At 45.2% G+C, this 16188-nt stretch overlaps 1 protein-coding gene across 1 annotated transcript in view; it reads left to right on the top strand.

Annotated features, from left to right (window-relative positions):
- Positions 1-16188, top strand: part of tbc1d22a (TBC1 domain family, member 22a) — a 294045-nt gene that overhangs the window by 232095 nt on the left and 45762 nt on the right. Inside the window, exon 10 of the mRNA XM_070896745.1 lies at positions 2488-2594. Within this exon, the coding sequence (XP_070752846.1) occupies positions 2488-2594 (107 nt within the window). The remainder of the gene's footprint in view (positions 1-2487; positions 2595-16188) is intronic.

Raw genomic sequence — 16188 nt, 5'->3', positions numbered from 1 at the left:
GTTTTTTTCCTGCCGGCAACGCTGCACGTGCGCGTTGGAGCGTTCGCGCATGCTCAGTGTGAAAAAAACATTGGCACTCGGCCATTTTTGTCGTTCTTTGTAGCTGTTTAGTTTTTGAACATTTTTTAATAAAAGTACATTGCCATCAGCACAGAGGCTTCTTGTAGCAGTGAGAAGGCTGCAGGAAGCCTCAAAGTTGAGGCAGCCGTTTCCCGACGACCTCCCCCTTTTGCCGTCGGGAAATGGCTCCTCAATTTCTGAGGCTTCCTGCAGCCTTCTCGCTTTCCCGCCAGCCGTCTGGAACGGCTCCATTCCCTCCCCCCCCCCCCCCCCCCCCCCCGCGTTCGGTCGGCTCCCTCCCTTCCCGCCTGTGTTCGGTAGGCTCCCTCCCTCCCGCCCGCGTTCGGTCGGCTCCCCCCCCCCCCACCCCGCGTTCAGTCGGCTCCCCCCCACCCCGCGTTCGGTCGGCTCCCTTCCCTCCTCCCCCCCCCACCCCGCGTTCGGTCGGCTCCCTTCCCTCCCCACCCCGCGTTCGGTCGGCTCCCTTCCCTCCCCACCCCGCGTTCGGTCGGCTCCCTTCCCTCCCCCCCGCCCCCCACCCCGCGTTCGGTCGGCTCCCTTCCCTCCCCCCCCACCCCCGCGTTCGGTAGGCTCCCACCCGTGTTCGATCGGCTCCCTCTCGCCCGCGTTCGGTTGGCTCTCTCCCTCCCGCATTCGTCGGCTCCCTTCCCTCCTCTCTCCTCCCCCCCCCCCCCCCCCCCCCCCGTTCGTCGGCTCCCTTCCCCGCGTTCGGTTGGCTCCCTCTCTTCTTCCCCCCCCCCCACCCCCCGGCCCTCATTCGGTCGGCTCCCTCGTTTTGTGAGACTTGCTGCAGAATTCTCCCTGGCTGAAGCACTTTCACACAGGTAGGAAGATGGTTTATTTAATCTTTTCTTTGCTTATAAATGTTTATTCAGGTTGGATTTATTTGTATAAGTATAAATAAGGATTGATTGTAGAATTTAATGAGTTCCCCTCCCCCCCCGCCTCGTTCTGGACGCCTGATTTGTAACCTGCGCCTGATTTTTTAATGTGTAGAACAGGTTTTTTCAGTTCTACAAAAATCTTCACTTGCTCCATTCTACTTTAGTTTGGAGTACATTTTCACTGTGGAAACTTTCAAATCAGGTGTCAGTGGCCAGACACGCCCCCTTTTTGAAGAAAAAATTCTGTTCCAAAGTAGAACTGTTCTACCTGACTAGAACTGCAGAAAAGAAAATGTGAAGAATTGCGAATTCTAAGATAGTCCGTTCTCCACCAGTTGCTCCTAAAAATCAGGCGCAAATCATGTGGAAACTTGGGCCCTAGGAACTGACAGAGCAAGAGGGATTTGGGTGCCCATGTACATAATCATTAAAAGCTGGTGTACATGTACAAAAAGTAAGCGAAAAGGCAAATTTTGGCCATCTTAAGGGGGTTGGAATACAAAGCGGGGGGAAATGATGCTTCAGTTGTACAGAGCCTTGGATCAACCCCATCTGGAATACTGTTTTCAATTTTGGGTGCCAAACTTCAGGAAATATTTCTTGACCTTGGAATGGGTTCAGCACAGATTCACCAGAATGATACCAATGGTTAAATTGTGATGAAAAGTTGAGAAAGAAAAAAACTTGCATTTATATTGTGCCATTCACAACCTCGGGATGTCCCAAAGCGCTTTACAGTAAATGAAAGACTTGTGAAATGTAGTCACTGTTGTAATTTAGGATACATGGCTTGTTTTTTACTAAATTCAGAAGATTGAGGGGTGATCTAATCGAGGTGTTGAAAATGGTAAAGGAATTTGATAGGGTAGATACAGAGAAACTATTTCCACTGGTGGGGGAATCTAGATCAAGAGGGCATAATCTTAAAATGAATGTAGATGTAATGTAGAAATTGAATTAAAAAAAAATCCCACATGATTAAACAGCTAAATACTTAGGTAAAGAAAGTAAAATTCCTGAGCAGCAGGAAAAGTTGTGTTTCACATGCTGGCCATGTAATATATCCTCCTCAGTTGATCAGAGCGCAGATTCAAGTTAGTAGTGTAGGTTTTGGGATAGATTTTGGAGACATTTCAAAGTGGTATTTTGATCATTAGTATTCAAACATTTCTGCATTGAGCTGAGGAATTGAATTTCACAACTCTCCTTGGGGTTTCATGGAGCTTACTCTGAAGAAGATTACTGAGATTCTTTCTTAATTAAGGGACTATTAGGTTGTTGAAGTAATTTGTATCTTAACTGCGAAACATATTGCACAATTTTCTCTCTTTCACCATTAAAACTGTATCACTTGAATTAAGTAGTTTTGGACCATTCAACCGTTAAATAATTTTATAAAGAATGTAACTGTACCATGTGTGGGTGCTTTAATTTTTGAGTGCATTGTCAAAGGTAAAATGCTCACAGCACGCCTGTAATTTGGGTTATATTCTTATTTATTTTTCTTTTTGCCCTCTTGCAGAAGGAGAAGTGGAAAATTTTGATGTTTCCAGCCTGCCTGATGAGGTCCTGCAGAACATTGAAGCTGACAGTTTCTGGTGTATGAGCAAATTACTTGATGGTATTCAGGTAAATTGATTCCTCCTGTCCTGTAACTGATGAATTCCATTGTTGAAAATTTATTGGGGATGGCAGGAAATTAACCTGTGTGCAGAAATTGGGAGGTCCTAGCTCCTTAGTCATTTGGTACACTATATAATAAGGGCATGATAAATATGTTTGATTTTCTGGATGGCGATTCATGTCGTCACTTTATAGTGAAAAACTGAAACTGAGCAGGGATTTCCATCTTCTCCCCTGGCATTATGTTTGAAATATACACTTTGTTTTCCAGAAGCACTGCACAGTAGGTATCTATAAACTTAATTTATTGAGGCGGAAGTTGAAAGTAGCTATTGAGTGTGTCGAGCATCACTTTTTTGAAATAGTTGTTTTATTGGAAAAATTTGTTTCTGTGCAATCTGCTACAGAAATTCAATCCTTCAGTTAGATGATTTGTCTGCGTTTTGCCCACATTTGTTGATCTCTCATCTTTCAAATAATCAGGATCGAGTGCAAACCAATATGGTGTGTATATTGTGTTTAATCGGAGTATAGGATGGAATATAAGACAATAGTTATACAGCAAAAAACATACGACAGTGACAAGTAGCTGGTACCGGACACAGTTGGATAGACAGCTGGCGTGTGCGAACAGCTCTTCTTATTCGTTCTCCTTGTCTCACATGAGTCTCTGTCTCTTGAACTACCAAAAAGTGGTGGACTAGGGTTAGCATGGGTCCACCCTCGGAAGAGTGTTAGACCACCTGATCCACTCTTGGGAGCTCCTCGCTCCAATGTCTGAGCTAAGGGTTCTTTAGCTCTTCCTTTTATTCTCTTTTTAGGGGTAGTCCTGAGGTAGAATAATGGACAGGACCATTTAACCTATGGAGATTTCCCTTAAAACAAGGTTCTTTGTTGAGTTCTTTGTCTAAACTTACAGGTGAAGACCCCCTCCCTCAAGGGATCATCTTCACAATCATTATACATGCTTTCTTGTTTATACGTTTTGGAAGCCAATGCATCTGGATCCTCCCCCTTCTCTCATCCGGCCCTGTCCCCAGCCAGTGCATGTCTCAGGCACAACCTTAAGCCGTTAAATCAGAGCTAGAACTGTCTGTTCAACCAACCGCTATCAAACTATCTCCTCTTAATTGAACAGACTATTCCATCATTGAGATGATACCTTACCTCCGATAAATTACTTTAATTCTAAGTCCTTTATACTAATTTACTTTTCATTATCTTCACAAGCAGTTTTGTTAAACAAACTCCAAATTTTACCTTAGCATTATAATATGGTTATTAGTAATAATGGAAGAAAGATAGTTTGGGCCTTCAGCTAAGCCTGGCAGGCCAAGGTCATGCAGTGGAGCCTCTATGTGGAATATCGTGCATCACCTAATCTAACTAGCTAAAAAATCATTTTGTCTCGAATTCTAATACAAACTTTCCAGGAAACAGAAACTTACACAGTTCAACTAAGTCACAGTTTATACATTAACCCCATACTTGTCTCAAGCACTAATACAATCATTTAAACACAGTATTATTCGCGTCACAGTTTCATTTGCATAATTATATATTTTTAGGAATTCCTAATTTTTAACACATTTTCAGGTTTCTTTGCCCACCAAAGATCCTGCTAAAAAAAATTTTGGGAGAAATTTGGTCACTTTGTTTACTAATGGAGAATACTTCATAGCCCGGAATTTGCAGCCAGCGGCCAAGCGACAGCAATTGCCGTTGACCTCTGCATGGTGCGGAGGGGGGCGGGTGGGGAACTGCCCACAAAGATCTTGCGATCTCTGGTGAAAACTTAAGCTTTCTTGATGTTAAATTAATTGCAGCGCTGTCGAAAGGGGACCCTTAGCGTCGAGCAGCAGTCATGTCATCAAGCTGCCAGTGAGAAAGATTGAGAAGAGGGTTGGCTCAATGACTCAGCTCTGCTTGACCCCGGTCCGGACATGGATTGGGTCTGTGATGGATCCGTTGGTCAGGATCATGGCTTGTATGTCTTCGCGGAGCAGGCAGTGGATGGTAACACACTTTAGGGGGCAGCTGAAATGGAGGAGGACACTCCAGAGTCCCTCCCGATTAACAGTGTCAAAGGCCTTTGTGAGGTCAAAGAAGGTCATGTACAAGGATTGGTGCTGTTCCCTACATTTCTCTTGCAGTTGTCGCGTCGTAAATCATGTCCGTTGTACCCCGTAATGGACGGACTCTGCACTGTGACTCCGGGAGGAGCTCCTCAGCCACAGGGAGAAGATGGTTGAGGAGGATTCGAGCAATGACTTCCCCAGTGGCCGACAACGGAGATTCCTCTGAAGTTGCCGCAATCGGACTTGTCCCCTTTTTTAAAGATGGTCACGATTACTGCATCTCTCAGATCTCCAGGCATGCAATCCTCCTTCCAGATGAGAGAGATGAGGTCATGCATTCGAGCCAATAGTGCCTCGCTGCCATACTTTAGTGCCTCAGCGAGGATTCCATCTGCTCCTGATACCTTGTTGCTCTTGAGCTGATGGATGGCCTTTTCTACCTCTTGCAGGGCTGGGGTTTTGCTAAGGTGGTGGCGGGTAGCATGCTGCGGGATGGAGTCGAGGACACTCGTGTCGAAGGCAGAGTCTCGATTAAGGAGATCTTTGAAGTGCTCCTTCCAGTGGGCCCTGACTGCCTCGGTGTCCTTGATGAGTGTCTCCCTATTCTTGGCCAGCAATGGGGTGGGGCTTTATGTGCTTGGACCGTAGGTGGACTTGACTGCAGTGAAGAATCCTCTCACGTCATGGCTGTCGGCCAGCTGCTGAATCCCCTGTGCTTTCTCCACCCACCATCTATTCTTCAGGTCGCGGGTTTTTTGTTGGACCTCGGCACTCAGCCATCTGTAGAGCTGCTTTGCTGCACCCGAGTTGGGTTGTTGCTTTAAGTTCAGAAATGCCCTGTACTTGCGGTTTATTAACTCATGGATCTTCTGGTCATTCCCATCAAAGCAATCCTTGTGTTTCCTGGTCGAGTGGCCGAGCGTTTTTCGCAGGTACTGGTTATGGTGGCCTGGAGGCCAGACCAAGTGCTGTGGACACTCTGCGTCTCGGGGTCACCGAGGGTCGCCAGGTTGGCAGTGAGGCGCTGGCTGTATAGGTCTTTGAGTGCCCTGGCATTGATTTTTCTGCGGCATTGCTTCTGATGCCATTGTTGCTTTGGGACTATATTAATATTGATAATGGAACGGATTAGGCGGTAGTCCGTCCAGCAGTCGCGGCTCCTGTCATGGCGCGGGTGATGCGCATGCCCTTGCGATCCCTCACTCGAACGATGACTGAGTCGAGCAGATGGCAGTGTTTGGAGCGAGGGTGTTGCACGATGCCTTGTACTTTTCCCTCTGGCGGAACAAGGTGTTGGTGATGACAAGGTCGTGTTCCAGGCATTTTGTCAGGAGCAGGGTACCGCTGGAGATGGTTTTCGCTACCCCTCTCTGCCGATCACGGCTCCCCAGAGGTCCGTGTCCTTAAATAAGCGTCTCCTTGACAGCGGAGGCAGCGCGAGCCTGGAGCAGCTGAGGGAGATTTATAAATAATCTAACGAGGATAAATATATAATTTGGAACAGGTCTGAACTCTGTCCTCCCTCTCCTGATCCGATGGCATCCTTTGAAGTCCTTTCGGCCAGCTCAGAGCTGGCCTTGACGTCATTGCGCCAACCCTCTTCTCGATCTTTACACGCTGCAGTGCTCCATCTCACGCTCAACAAGCTCCCCGCTGGAGTGGAACTAAACTATAGAACCAGTGGGAACCTGTTCAACCTTCGTTGCCTCCAGGCTAGATCCAAGCCTGTCCCATCCTCTGCTGTCGAACTACAGTACGCGGACGACGCTTGCGTCTGCGCACATTCAGAGGCTGAACTCCAAGCCATCGTCAACATCTTAACCGAGGCATACGAAATCATGGACCTTACACTAAACATACTAAACAACTTGACCCCACCACACAGCACTGACTCCTGGTCATCAAAATCCATGGCGCAGCCTTGGACAACATGGACCACTTTCCATACCTCGGGAGCAAGGGCAGACATCGACAACGAGGTCCACCACTGCCTCCAGTGTGCTAGCGCAGTCTTCGATGCCTGAGGAAGAGAGTGTTCGAGGATCAGGCCCTCAAATCTGGTAATACCCGCCCTCCTATATGGCTAAGAGACATGGACCATATATAGCAGACACCTCAAATCGCTGGAGAAATACCAGCAACGATGTCTCCGCAAGATCATGCAAATCCCCTGGGAGGACCGACGCACCAATGTTGGCGTCCTTGATCAGGCCAACATCCCCAGCATCGAAGCACTGGCCGCACTCGACCAGTTCCGTTGGGCGGACCACATTGTTCACATGCCTGACACAAGACTCCCAAAGCAAGCACTCAACTCGGAACTCCTACACGGCAAGCGAGCCCCAGGTAGGCAGAGGAAACGTCTTGAGGACGCCTTCAAAGTCTCCTTGATAAAGTGCAACATCCTCACCGACACCTGGGAGTCCCTGGCCAAAGACCGTCTTAAGTGGAGGAAGAGCATCCGGGAGGGCGCTGAGCACCTCGAGTCTCGTCGCCGAGAGCATGCAGAAAGCAAGCGCAGGCAATGGAAGGAGCGTGTGGCAAACCAGTCTTCCCACCAACCCTTTCCTTCAACGACTGTCTGTCCCATCTGTGACAGAGGCTGTAATTCCCGTATTGGACTATTCGGTCACATAAGAACTCACTTTTAGAGTGGAAGCAAGTCTTCCTCGATTTTTAGGGACTGCCTGTGATGATGATAAGTAGCCAATCACATTGAAGAATTCTAGCAGACAGCAAACCAGGAAATAAAAAGCATGAGTTCAATTCATTTTTAAAAATATTTATACAGAGAGCAAAATAACGATTGAAACATATATATGGGATTAAGGTAGAAGCTGAAATATCATAAACTTAAAAAAAATGTTTAAAAAAAAGTTATTTTTAAAAACCTAGTAATTTTCTATCATGGCGAAATTTGACATTGTACAAATAAAATTAATTTTTCAGGACCAGACTTGTTCAGCAGTCAATGCGCCATTAAAACCCTAATTACACCTATTTCAACAAGGCTTAACTTTTAATGAGGTGTTTAACAGCGATATTACAGAGGAAAAACTTAGGTTTTTGTCAGTTCGACTGGTTTCATTGATTGCTGGCTCGGAGGAATTCCATAGTAGAGCCTGTGGCGGAGCAGTGAATGACTGACAGCAACTTCAGGATTTTTGCTTTTTGCTGCACATGTGCTGAAGTTATGGTCAGTTTCAGAGGGGTAATGACGGCGAACAGTTCATTACCACTGCAAAATCAGGCCATAGTATTGTCAATCCCCCAGTGTTATTCCATATTCTGTAAATGTGGATAATCATCCATGTATGACAATGCTCCTAAACTAGGAGAAAGAGTCTTTGGTCTAGAAATTCCCCAGCCTGTTGTTATTTGATAAATAACTTCATTTTAGTGAAAAGATAAGAATAAAAATGCACTTTTTTTAAGGGGGTAAATTTGACCAAAGTACGCCTGTCGTTAAAAAACGACATTGCACAACAAAACCGCGAGCTCGCCAACTTTAGCCCGAGGCCTATCATCAGCAAAAATACAGGCTCTGGGGGCGGGGGGCAATTGCAAAAATCACAAAACATTCACAAGATCCTTAACTAAGTCATTACTGCAAAAGGATTTAAAAAATTAAAAATTAACTAACCATTTTTGCAGATCTTTCTATTTACTGACCTTTCTGAGGCTGCAACGCCTGCTTTTCTCGTGCGTTTTTAAAAAATCCCAAAACGGGTTCGCCAAATGGCCAAACTTAGGCGGTGTGATTTATTTTGCGTTGCGCATTGGTAATCCGCTTTTGGGCGATACTTTGAAAATGCCATTCTTAAAATTTGGGGAATTTTGTGCACTTCATTTTAAGAACAAAAAAGCACTTAAAATGTGCGTTAGGCTGGGGAAATTCTAACCGTAAGAGACTGGCAAAGGAGGCTGCAAATGAGACGGGCATTCTTTTGGGCACACAATAATGTGCATAATATTATTTTGACTAAAAACTCTGCAACAATCTACTGTTGATACCCTGTACATATGGGGCTGTATTGTAAGTTACATGTGCATACTGCTTTCTAGTGATCCTTGGCCAAGGATTTAAGGCTACTGTCCAGTGGGGAGCAGACCATCTGCTGATAATGCTGTTTTAAAAAAAAAAATTACAGCCAGAGAAGATCTAGTATTTGGTAGATCATATTTTAGGCAAAGAGTCCACTCTAATTTACTGTGGTATATTCAAGCCTAAAGAAGGTGCCACAAATTAGTTAATCTAACTTTCTCCCCGTTTTCTTACCTTTTGAATCCCTCAACTATTGCCCGGAAGTTTGTGTCTTTCCCTCACCCCATAATTATTTGTCTGCAGCTCCAAATTTCAACATTGCAATAACCCTCAGAGTAAAGGGGAGATTCAGAAGCATTATGAAAATCCTGTAGCATTCCCAAATTTCCTTTTCACTTCCAATCAGTTTGTTGCATCTGACAGGGGAGAAATATTGCACGTTTTTGATTTACGTCCAGGGCGATGGATATCAACAGTGCAGTGTTAGTTTTCACTTGGAGTGCGAAAGTGTTCTTATTCCTTTTGTGGGTTACTCGTGCTTTCTCTGTATTGAAGCAATAAATAATTTCTTCTCGAATCACTGTTCGTGTTGGCAATCTGAAATGAGCCAGTGGGATTAATTAATGCAGTTTTTAACCATTTCATAGAATGGATTAAATGTACAAACTCTGCATTCTAAAACTAAGCAGAGATGTGCCACTGCACAAAGAGGGCGTCATTTTTTTTAAAGTAAAATGCATGGTTTAAAGTTTTGGGACTAAAATTTGTGAAAAATACAATGGGCCTGAAATTCATCGACATACCGCCCGTTAACCGCCCAAAAATGCAATTTTGGTGAAAAAACATCAACATACTGCCGACATACTGCTTGGCGGAAAATTCATCAGTGGTATACCGCCGGGCGGTATGCACACCGCCTGCCCATGCAGACCGCCGGCATACTCAAAAGTGCAAAATTCATGATATACCAACGACAACCGCCGGAAGCAGTGCTGGAGAAGGTGCTTTTAAGTAGATCTTAAGTGGGCAGTATGTACACAGAGCTGACAGGTTTGTTTGATATTGTTCTCCACAGTTTGATGTATTTTTAACTGGATTATAGTATTTTCTAGTGTTGGGCAATCATTTAAATGGTCTAATAAAGCCTTATTTACTCCTTCATTACTGAACTATAATAAACATTTTATTAGTCTCTCTCAACCCCCAGTCTCTGCCACACCCCTTATTTATTGTTGTCAAACCAAATCTAAACAAAGTTAGGAAAAAGACTTGCATGAGAAGCGACAAGATACTGGAGCAGAGAAGACCAAGAAGAGATTTGAGGTTTTTGACATGAACGGTTTTGATACAGTAAATATGGAAAGTCTATTTCCTCACATTAGCGAGTCGGTGATGTGGGTTATCAATTGGAAATCGTCACTGAGTGAGGAAAGAAGACATTTCTTTACACAGCGGATTATTGGATCATGGAATGCTTAGTTACAGGCAGTGGCTAAGGCAGAGACCAGTGCAACTTCTAAGAGAAAAATGGCAAAATATTTGAAACTGAGGAATGGATACGAGGCTATGGGAAGAGAGTTGGACATTGGGATTAATTTGTTTTTCTTTGAGCTGGCACAGACACAATGGGTCTTCTGTGCTGCAAACTTGATAAAAGTAATATTGTTATCCTCAGAGTACATCGGTCTTTGCATACAGTACCTAGATTGACTTGTTCTCTGTTGTAAACAGAACAATAGATTCCCGGCGGTACCTTCAGTATGTGACTTAGAACTTGAAGCATTTTGCAGTTTCTGGCAGATGTAAACATTTGAATTGTGATTTAAAGCTAAGCTGCTTTGTATCTTGTAGAAGTAATTACATAAAGTAACTATTTTAATTGATTTGATTTTGTGTTCATAATTTTGTATGATTACCATTAATGTTGTTGGTAATACTTAGGACATGGCCTTTGTAAGAGTAATGAAGCAAAGGACTGTTTTAAAAAGAAATACAGTAATTGCGTCTTAGATGTGACTCATCAATGGTACATCCAATTTTATTTGATGAGACTCTTGAATAATTCTTAATGGGAATTTATAGCTTTTCAGCATTGTGACCACTTTAAAGTTGTTACTGCATGGCTGCTTGCAGTCAGTATAGACAGATGACAAATCTGGACCAGGAGTCCTCTGTGTCATTTGGGTAACTTTGTTTTATTTTTGTTTGTAGTTTGAATATTGTTTATTGCAATATGCATCATAATTGCTGTGGGATAGAGGTTATCTGGCCGTATTTCCTCCCCCTCCCCCCGCCACCCCCCCCCAAAAAAAAAGTGTGAGAAGGCTCAAAGCCAACCCAAGTGATAGAAGCAGTAAGCATTTGACTACTGGGCCATCGGTCATTTCTACATCTGTCCATAAACTTTGCAGTTGTTACAGCGGGGATCTTGCATGCACAATTTGGCTCTGTTTTGAAAGGATGTCCATTATTTGTCCTGAAGGAATGTGGTTTGCTAAGCTCCTATCACTCAGGCAGTCTCTGTCTTTTAAGTCTTTTTGTGATTGATAGCTTTATTTAATCATAATCAATACATCTTGGATCTTCCTTTGTCTCAGTGCAGACCCATTGAGAGGAATAACTTTGGCTGGTCGCAGTGATTCTTTACGCATTTCTACTTCTCGGGGCGGCAAAGAACTTTGGGCTAGTACAGTGCTGCAGAGTATTTGAATTGAATAAAGTATTTCAACAATGTATTTATATAGTGTCTTTAATATAGAAAAAAAAAAAGAGTCCTGAGGCATAGGAGAAAATGAAAGCCAAGCCAAAAGAGGAGATATTAGATGAGGTGAACAAGAGCTTGATTGAAGGGGTGGGTTTTAAGGAGGGTTTTCAAGGAGGAGAGGGAGTATGAGAGATGGAAGAGTTTAGGGAGGGAGTTACAACGTGTAGGACCTAGGTGGCTGAAGGCATGGCAGCCAATAATGGGTGAAAGATAATGCACAAGAGCTCGAGTCATATTAATGAAGCGTTTTGGGAGAGTGTTGGACAGCCAGAGGTTACAGAGTTTGGGAGGAGCGACAGCAAGAAGGGATTCAAACACTAAGTTGAAAATTGTAAATGTGAAGCATTGTAGGACTGGCTACCAATATAGGTCAGTGAGGTCAGGGTTGATGGGAGAGGATTTGGTGTGGGATAGGATGTGGGCAGGAGAGTTTTGGATAACCTGAAGTTTCGAGGGTGGAGGATGGGAGGCTGGCCTGCAGACCATTGGAATAGCCAAGTCTGGAGATGACGAAATCTAATGATGGTTTCAAAAGTACATGGACTGAGACAAGGTGGAGGCTGGCGATTATTATAGAGCTAGCAGGAAGTGATTTTTATGATGGAAAGTATGGGTTCAGAAACTCAGCCTGAGGTTCAGTAGGATGCTGAGGTTATGAAAAGCCAAGTTCAGCCTGAGAAAGTGGTCGGGGAGGAGATGTAATTGGTTAAATGGGTACGGAGTTTGTGGCGGCTGGCGAGGTGATAGCTTCAGTCTTAGCAATGCTTTGTGCTCTCATTCACAAATGCTTGCTCAAACTATAAAACCATTGCTTCTCAGATATGCATGAGTTTCATTTGATGAGCTAGACTTTCCCTAAAGCCCCTCACCGCCCGATTGCCGCTCAGAAACACCGCTAACGTTCTGCAACTAACGCCGGTGAAAATTTCCGTAATAAAAGTAAAAAAAATATCGCCCGGAATGGACGGTAAGTACTTAAAATTTAGTCCGAGGCTGCCGAGGGAGGGAGGAAAACTCAAAAAATATTTTTTCCACTTGAACAAAAAACAGAAAGTTACAACACATTCTCAAGACACTTTTTAACATAGTCGTCATTTTAGAATTTTAAAAATAATTATTTAAAAACCATGAACTTACCTTTCTTTGCAGGGTACTCGTCCTACCGTGCTGTTTCAGGCAGCTTTTCATGGGCAGTTACCTCGGCGGTCTGTATGGGTCCCCATTGAGGCAAAACTTAGATCCTGGTGGTTTTCTCGGCGGTGTATGCAGGTGCACGTGAGCGGTTTGCTCCCCGGCGGTATTTTCAAAATGTGGGCAGAACTCTTTTTTATAAAAAAAAAGGAAATTTTCACGGGCGGTTTTTCATCAAAAAACAGCTGTACCGACGAGAAAAGCGCCGAAAATGAAGGCACAAGTTTCTCCAAATTAATTATATTATAGAGAAATTTGCTACACTTGCTCATGCTGTTGTTTAATCTCTTAAATTTCATAATTGTAAACTGAGGTATATTGTCACTGTTATTCTTTTAGACAGTGAGACCAAGGGCCCGAAATTCATCGACTTACCGCCCAAAAATGAAATTTTGGTGAAAAAATATCTACATATCGCCGACATACTGCCCGGCAGGATATTCATCATTGACATACCACCGAGCGGTATGCACGCCGTGCAGAACCGCCCGCATGCCGCCCAAAAAGTCCAATTTTCATGGCATACTGCCGAAATACCACCGGAGCTGCATACCGTTCTGGAAAAGGTGGTTTTGCGCGACGTTAAGTGGGTGGGAATGGGTAATAGTGCACGGAGCCGCCATTTTGAAATTGTGAGCAGTCAGCTAAAGCAGCACCTCTATTTCTGAGGTGAAAAGTGACTTTACAGTACGATTTACAGTGGGAAAGGTATTTTCATTGGTACTGAGTAAATTATTACGATCAAAGACAATTTAGTTATACTTTTTTCATTGAAAAATCTTCTAGAGATTTAAAAAGAAGGGAGCCTCTACTATCTCAGCCTGTCTAATGCAGGATGCAAATCGACAGTGTGTTCGAAGGATGCGCTTCCGAAAAGAGGTGATCAATGAGATTTGCCAGCTCATTAAGGCAGACCTGCAGCCAGTACCACCAACATTACTGCACTGTCGAGATGAAGGTGACTGCGGCACTTTCCTTTGTATGCATGTGGCTCTTTTCAGGTATCAGCTGGGGACATATGCTGCACTTTGCAGTACGCTACTCATTGGTGCATTCGACAGGTAACCGAATCACTGTATACACGCTGGATGGAATTTATTAACTTCCCAATGACCAGGGAGGCACAGAGTGACAGGGCTTTGGGATTTGGACGCATTGCCAGCTTTCCTAAGATGCAGGGTGCTATTGACTGTACCCATATTGCCCTGCGAGCACCATTACAGGAGGCGGAAGTGTACTGAAAACATAAGGGATTCCACTCCCTCAACGTGCACTTTGAATGCGACTATACACAGTGCATAATGGCAGTGAATGCCTACTTTCCAGGGAACATCCATGATGCGCACATCTTGCGAGAGAGCACTGTATCTGATCTGTTGTTATCTGAGCCACACGGTAAATGCTGGATGCTGGGGGACAAAGGGTACGACTTCGCCAACTGGCTCTTGACTCCCCTGCGGAACCCTCAGACAGAAGCCGAGCAACGATACAATGAATCATATAGCCACACATAATATTATCGAAAAGACAATTGGAGTGCTGAAGCAGCGCTTTCGATGCTTGGACCACTCGGGAGGCAGGCTGCAATACCACCCTGAGCAGGTTGCTCAGTTCACAGTGGTGTGCTGCATGTTGCATAATTTAGCCATCGTGCAGGGACATGAATTGCCACAGGGGACTGCGAGACCACCTGAGCAGCGTGCGCAGGAGACGGAAGAGGAAAATGAGGAGAGGGATTGGGGGGAAAGGATGAGGAGGAGCTTGCAGATGAACCCATGCCCCCCCCCCCCCCCCCCCCGAGGATACGTGGAGCGTATGCTACTGCAAAATTGTTACGTCAGCAACTCATAAATGAACGCTTTGCTTGAATGTGGAGAGTTGCTCTTTGGGAACTTGATGACTGTTACCCCAAAAATTTGACACTGTACAAGAGTGCTTAAATTCAATTCAAACATTAATGTAAAAATGTAAAACGTATACAACAATTTTAAAACCGAACTATAAAACAACTTTAACAACTTTAACAGCTTTAACAAAACTTTAACAACTTGAATAAACTTTTAAAATCACACTTCAATTATTAAATGAACAACTACAACAAAAGACCCATTACTGTCCTTGACCTCGACCACGTGCTCCACCACCCTTGGGACTAAGTCCCCCCCCGCCCCCCCACTTCTTACTCTCGCCCTTCCCTTTCCCACTGCCCCTGAGCCCTGAGCCCGGACCTCCCCGTAATGGTACCAAGCCGGTGTGCAGCACTGCACCCCGAGTGCTGTTGCTGTCGGGGGTCAGACATTGCAGGCGCAATAAATGGGGCCTCAGGAGAAGCTCGTAATCCGGAAGGCACGACTTCAGGGTTGGAAATTGCTGGTAGCTCCCCACCCTCGGGTGCTGTCGACCTGACTACTATGGCACGGGGGGATTATGCGCCATGTCCCGATCCCATCGATTGCTGCATGGCATCGATAGAGTCGGTAGTTCACTTCATCGTGGTGATCGAATGCGACATACCCTCCGACTGTCGTTCTGATAGAGCCGCAATGTTTGCGGCTATCATAGCCATGGTCTTGAGCAGCTTTCGATCTATGTCAACACTGGCCTTTGACAGATGCACCATGTCCTGGTACGCACCTATCTGTCATGCAGCAACCGACATTTTCTGCACCAACTTCCGTCGCTGCGGCAAAGGCGCTGCAACGCTGGGGGTGCCTTGTTGCACCCCACTTGGTCCCGCAGAATCAGAGGAGCCATGGGAGAATCCCCTGAATATAGACTCGGTGGTGGAGGATGTTCCAGCTGTCCCACATAAAACTGGTCTCCACCTCCATTGGCTCCAGGATCAGCGGCTCTTCCGCTTCCTCTTCGTCTTTATCATCTCTGTCAGTGGTGAAGTCGGGAGAGAGCTGGGTGACGCCAGAGGTAGAGGCAGTGGGTCTGTCATCTGGTCTCTTTGTGGAGGTGTTGTCTGAATTTGGAAGTGCAAAGCAACATTTACAAATGCTTGGCACACGGGGAGGGGTCAGGGTTGCATGAGTACAGAGTACAGTGACTGAGCGCCGTCTTTCTTAAATGTTGCACTTAATCAAGGAGGCTCTGAGGGTGTCCTTGAAACGTTTCCTCTGCCCACCTGGGTATCGCCTGCCATGTAGGAGTTCCGAGTAGAGCGCTTGCTTTGGGAGTCTTGTGTCGGGCATGCGGACAATGCGGCCCACCCAACGGAGCTGGTTGAGTGTGGTTAGTGCTTCGATGCTGGGGATGTTGGCCTGATGGAGAACACTGACGGTGCGTCTATCTTCTTGGGATTTGCAGGATCTTGCAGAGACATCATTGGTGGTATTTTTCCAGCCATTTGAGGTGTCGACTGTATATGGTCCACGTCTCTGAACCATACAGGAGGGCGGGTATCACCACAGCCCTCTTGACCATAAGCTTGGACCCTCAAAACCTCCGTGATAAAGTACAACATCCCCACCGATGCTTGGGAATCCCTGGTCAAAGACCGCCCGAAGTGGACAAAGA

Source organism: Pristiophorus japonicus, chromosome 13 (assembly GCF_044704955.1).
Source record: "Pristiophorus japonicus isolate sPriJap1 chromosome 13, sPriJap1.hap1, whole genome shotgun sequence".
In the NCBI taxonomy this organism is placed as follows: domain Eukaryota; kingdom Metazoa; phylum Chordata; class Chondrichthyes; family Pristiophoridae; genus Pristiophorus; species Pristiophorus japonicus.
Note: the sequence above shows the minus strand (reverse complement) of the source record. Positions and strands in the feature narration are given on the sequence as shown.